Source organism: Apis dorsata, unplaced genomic scaffold (genome assembly GCF_000469605.1).
Source record: "Apis dorsata unplaced genomic scaffold, Apis dorsata 1.3 scaffold_631, whole genome shotgun sequence".
NCBI classification, from domain to species: Eukaryota; Metazoa; Arthropoda; class Insecta; order Hymenoptera; family Apidae; genus Apis; species Apis dorsata.
The window spans coordinates 168,148-173,902 of NW_006263826.1; the positions used below are offsets into that span (position 1 = coordinate 168,148).

General features: G+C 41.4%; 1 protein-coding gene across 12 annotated transcripts in view; it reads left to right on the top strand.

Annotated features, from left to right (window-relative positions):
* Nucleotides 1–4,129, top strand: part of LOC102681044 (syntaxin-1A) — a 13,245-nt gene extending 9,116 nt beyond the window's left edge. For 2 of the 12 annotated variants that reach the window (XR_004151320.1, XR_004151322.1), the window contains 2 exons: nucleotides 1,606–1,886; nucleotides 2,507–3,085. Coding sequence is in view for 7 of the 12 variants with exons in the window: in XM_006621365.2 (XP_006621428.1) it covers nucleotides 1–102; nucleotides 2,507–2,587 (183 nt within the window). In the remaining 5 variants the exon portion in view is untranslated. Of the gene's footprint in view, nucleotides 110–1,605; nucleotides 2,005–2,506; nucleotides 3,086–3,239; nucleotides 3,601–3,738 lie in introns of those variants that run through there. The other 10 variants (XM_006621367.2, XM_006621363.2, XM_006621364.2 and 7 more) reach the window with 8 other exon arrangements.
* The last annotated feature ends 1,626 nt before the right edge of the window (nucleotides 4,130–5,755 follow it).

Here is a 5,755-nt window from a genome sequence, read left to right on the forward strand (position 1 = left end):
GTGGACCGCATCGAGTACCTCGTCGATCAAACCGGCGACCACGTTGTCCAGGCCCGGGGAGAGCTGATCAAGGCCGAGGAGTATCGGAGCAAAGCTCGTAAGGTAAAACGAATCGAAAAAAAAAATGGTATCGATCGATCGCCGCTGGATAATATAATATTTGCGATAAGAAGTGGACGATAATCCAGAAATGACGATCCAGCGGCGATCATCCAATCCGCCGTTCTTCTCTTTTCGTCGTATTACGAGGATCATCCACGAGAACGCCTAACTTGCTTCTCTTTCTCTTTCTCGATACCTCTTTGTCTCATTCCTTGTCTTCCTTACTCGTTCTCCCTTTGCACGTTCGATGCCATTTCGTTGTTACAAAATTTCTTAGGAATTCAAAAGAAAGGCGATGGATCCTTCCATCCTTGCTTCGCTTTTCACCGATCTTGTTCAATTTTGGCTAATGCGATCGATCGAACGGCAAAGATAAACGTGCGAGCAGCATGTGCAACGCAAAAGTACTGTTCATTGGTGGAAAGAAGTTTCGCGGCTCTGATTGGTTAATTTGGAAAGGAACGCCTATTTCCACATGTATTTTTGTTTCTACCATAGTATTTGTCACATATACTGATCCCACGATGGTATTTGTATCTAAACTTTGATGCATAGAATCCAGAAAATTTTCGTAAAATTTACGTATCGATATAATATAAAAATTTTATTATTTTTTATCAATATATTTAGGCTAATTATGATTTATAACGATAATTTAATTTATAAATGTAATTTGGTATTTAATATATATATATTTAAAATTGTTGTATGCGAATATATTATGTCGATATGTATCGAAATAATTAATAGTTTCGAAAATATTTCAGCTTCCAGTCTTAATTATTCTAACGTAACTTCGTAAGTGAAAATAATTTTTATGATTTTGAATATTCAAATTATAACTCTTCTACTATTATATAGTGCGTGGTGTTAGAATTGTCAACAAAGCGTCTAGAGTGGGGATAGGTGATTCTACCGAAGGACTTCACTTGCCTCTGCCGTTTCGCAGAGAGAAATTTCTTTCCAGCAATGAACAATACGTGATTGTTCGCTTCTCTCCTAGCTTGCGAACAACAATCGTCAAATTTTTTTTGATCTCGAAAGTTCGATCTGTTGCATTGTTAATTATAAAAAAAAAAGAAAACGTGTTATTTTCCGCTTACTTGTTTTCCTCTTTCTCTTTCTATCTCTATCGTTTCCTCTTCCTTTTATCCGTGAATTGATATATAATAAATAATCCTTGTTTCTCGTCCGATTTAATCGATCTTTGTCTGCCTGCTTGTCTGCCTGTTTCTTCGTTTCTTCGTTTCTTCGTATTGTCGTCATCATGTTTTTTCTCTTCTTCTTCTTCTTCTTCTTCTTATCCTCTATCGTGTTCTATTATATATAAATGTGCAAGTACAAATCGATATGCCTCTGTTGCTTTTTTTCGAGATACGGAGACGCGTGCAACGTTTTCCCTCTCTCACTTGTATATTCCTCCCTGGTGAATATTTGCACTTGCCCGCGATTCGGATTGTACGGTTCATTTCACACGCCGGTCTTTTTTTTTTCTGTCCACAGAAAATGATCTTCATCATAATCTGCGTCTTGATATTGGCCGTGATATTGATCTCCATAATAATAGCATGCGTTCCTAGAAGCTAAAGGTTTGAAGAAGCGCGCGCTTAGGGGTGGTGGGAAGGGGCATGCGATGATAATGGGGGAATGGACGCGATGTTCGATCGAAGGGAGGAAAAAAAAGAAAAGAAAACTAAAGAAAAAAAAAAGGAAGAGAATGGATCTCGAGATCGATCGAAAAATCAAGGACGATGATAGAAACGCGCGGGGGAACGATCGAAGAGGTAAAGAAGCGCAGACGACGCTCGTTTAAAATGGACTTTCTATTTCGCGATTTCACCAACAAACTGCCCTCTCGATACTTTCGACGTGCACACCTATTACCGCCACCGTTCTTCGTTATTTCCCTCCTGTTCTTTCCATGGCTTAAATATGTCTCTTTCTCTTCCTCTCTCTTTTTCTCTCTCTTTCTCTCTCTCTTTCTCTCTCTCTCTCTCTCTCTCTCTCTAACATCGAAATGACTAAACATTATTTTCGTTGCCGTAACGATTTCGTTCCACTAACGCGTAAGAAATATGTATATACTTTTTTCTCCTTTTTCTTCTCATTTTGTTCTTTCTCTCTATTTCGCCAACTCGTCCGTGCATACTTCTCTCGAACGATAGAGAGAGAGAGAGAGAGAAAAAGAGAAAGGGCGATTTTTCCTCGTCTTCCTATTCGTAATATACACGGATACATGTACAGTTCTGTGGTCAAACTAACGTGTTTTTGTTCCTTTTTTTTTCGCGCGGTAAAAGAAGGAGATATATAGTTTTCTTTCAACTCTCTGTCTCTCTCGTTCTTTGACGCGACTTCGATGCGTAACATCGACAAGTGACGGCAACTCTCTGTATTTTGTTCGCAGAAATTGATGTTCATCGTAATTTGCCTGACAATAGCGTTCATCATTCTCATAATCATTCTGGTATACGCATTAAAAAGATAGATCGGCGATATTCGAGGATTTCAGGTGAAAAGCGGTGAAAAGGATGAACGCTGTGAAAAGTGTGGATGGACCACGAGGGGAAAAAAGTAAAACTAGTGGAACTTTCTGGAGACGCGAGCTGCGGCGTTTTCATTGCTCCTCCTCCTCGTCCTCCTTTCCCTTCTCCCATCTCCACTCGCTTCCCTCCAAGAGCGAAAACGCCGAGGCTGCGTTTCGTATTTTCAGTGAAATACTCTCGCGAATCCGTTTCTCCGGAAATCGCGTGCATTCGCCGTCCGTTCGCCGTTTCGCTTCTTTTTCTTGTTCGAAAAAACGACCGAAAGATAAAGACGAAATCGCGAATCGAAAGAGGATAGATAGATAGATAGCGTGGTGGTCGGTATCCTCCCCCCCCGAATTCGAATTTCCCCCAATCGCGCGCGACGCGATATCGCGAGCAAATTGTAAATAATAAATAATAGGTAAAAACGTGTTTGTATGATGAAAAAAGTATATATATATATAAAAAAAAAAAAGATATAATAATATTCACGATGGATGGATGTACGGTTTTTGTGGCGATTGTGTATGAAGAGAGGGAGGGGATGCGACACGATCGAGGAGGGGATGATCCAAAGATCAGAAATCGAGGAGAAATATATATATATATATAGAGACACGAATTGCGATTGTTGAGAATTGGGAGGCCAGTTGCAGGCGCACACGCAGAGAGGCACGCGAATATAGCTGTGATTCGATCGGAGGATCGAATGTGACGATGATGTGTAAGATATATGGAAGAAGTGGGTGACGCGTAGCATGTACACACACACCACCGAGGAAGGTGTCCAAGTAGTTACGGTTACGGTAGGAATGTACCAAGGCACGTTGCGTACCTTGCCTTGTATAATCGATCATTGTGTGTTTTTGCCGAGCGCAGAAGAAGATCATGATCATGATCTGCCTTACTATACTCGCCGTCGTTCTGACCACCACCATCGCTGGATACTTTGGACTGTGAACGCCGTACTCAGGTATCGTCTGTCCACTTCTTTTTTTTTTTTTTTTTTTTTTTTTTCTTATGTATTTTCCACATATATCTGTGTGATGACAAAGGAAAGATGAAAGAGCGGTGAGTTTCATTTACACACGCTTGTTTTACATTTTTCCAGACAAGTCGAAAAGAGTTGGCGAGTTCGCGTACGAAAACGCGAAACGCCGGCAACGCGTGAATTCAAAGAAATCAGCCCGAAACAACGTTGGACGCATCGCCCATTTCAAGTGGAATAGTGTTCGTCGACCACGACTGCATCCGCAATCGCAATCGCAGCCGCAACAACAACCGCCAATAGCAACAACGGCAATTCGACCGCGATCCCATTCGCGATCTTATCGTCCGATCTTTTGTCCGCGCGTGCCGCTCCTCGTCCCATGGATCGTCGTTCAATTCCGCCTTCCGTTACGCTTGCGCGTTCACCGATACGTGTTTTACGCGTCGACTATCGTAAACAAGAGGCGAACGAGAATAGAAATAGAAGTATTTGAGAAAATTAGTGAAAATGATATGAGAAGGAGAATGAGTAAAACGATAACTGGCAGAACGAAGAATCGTCATCGTCGTCCTTGTCGTCGTCGTCGTCGTCGTTGTCGTCGTCGCTCTCATCTTCATCGTCGTTTGTTTGCATCATTATTGTCGCTTGTAGTTTATACGCCTTCATTTACTAATCTTTCCTCGTTTTTCTTTCGTTCACTCGATACGCGAATAGTTTCATCGAAAATAATCTCGCTTCGTTCCACGCGAGTTTTATTTTCCATCGATTTTCTCTATACTGTCTTATTTTTTATCTTTATGAAACACGATCATAAAACATAGAAAAGGATAAAAGACACGGACGATAGCGACGAAGCGATCTCGATGTTCGCCAATGTATCTATCGAAGCGAGGAAAATTGCGTGGATCGTAGATCGAGTTATTGGTTATCATCGTTAATCTCTCCGGGATTATCATCGACGAGCAACCGAGAATGCGATGGGGGAATAACACGGGTGTGATGGACAAATGTCGAGCGTACTTACCTTTTTGTCCGGGATTATCGGGCCTAGAAAGCGAAGAAAAAAAAAAAGACGGTATTCGTGGGCGGCTGCCTACGATTAGGTCGTATCGATGTATCTCGTTTCAAAACCAAGCCTAAAACCTAATGGAGTTTTTCTGTAACGCGAGGCACATCGTGCGAGGCTACCGTGCAATCCTCTCGTTTTCTCAAACGCCATTTTCGGCGTTATGCGCAGGCTCTGGTAGCCGTGTCCAATTATACCGACTACCTACCGAAGTGCATTCTTTTGACTGTGATTTTTAACGAGCTTGGAAATTAGCCTTTTGCGAATCTTTCGAACACGTTCGTAATATGGTCGGGCATGTATACGATCGTACGAGTCGAAACGCATGCAAAGTGTTTTCTTTTCTTCGCTTCTTCCAAGATCACCACTACTGCTCGAAATCGAGAATCGAACGTAGGCTGATTCGAAACGATAGTATTTCGACGATAGGGTATATCGACGATCGGTAAAGAAGGGAAAACATGTGAATTGGAACGCGCAAAGGGCAAATTTGCAAGTGCGTCGTAACGTTGGAATAGCTTTCGTTCGACGGAATATACACTTAGGTAGTTTGTTTCTCGCTTTCGGCGTTGTGTCAGAAATCGATCGGTCGATAAAAAAATTGATCGAAAACGATGACGAATCGTACAGCGAAGCACTATCATCTTCGTGTTGCACGAAATGCCATTAGGGTATTGGGTTCGATCGACCGATCGGTATCATTGGTTTTTTGCATCCTCTTCGATGTATCGTTATATTCGTTTCTGTTCAAATACGCGGCCGCGATCTTGTTTTGTTTTTTTTCTCTCGGTTCAGCTCATGTGTCGTATCGAAGTCGTATCGAATATCTACTATAACATCAATCGGTCAATTACCGACGATCGAATGGACAATAACGACGAGATTGTGACTATGACCGACATACGTAACGACGACAATGACAATGCAAATTAAAGTAATCTGATCGCTTTATATAAATCGAAATATTTTTCTCGTTTCTTCCATATTCTTCGTTTTGTTTTTTTTTATATATATATATATATNATCATTTATCGTCGTGCGTAAAGAAAAACATTTTCGCAAAAAGCGTGC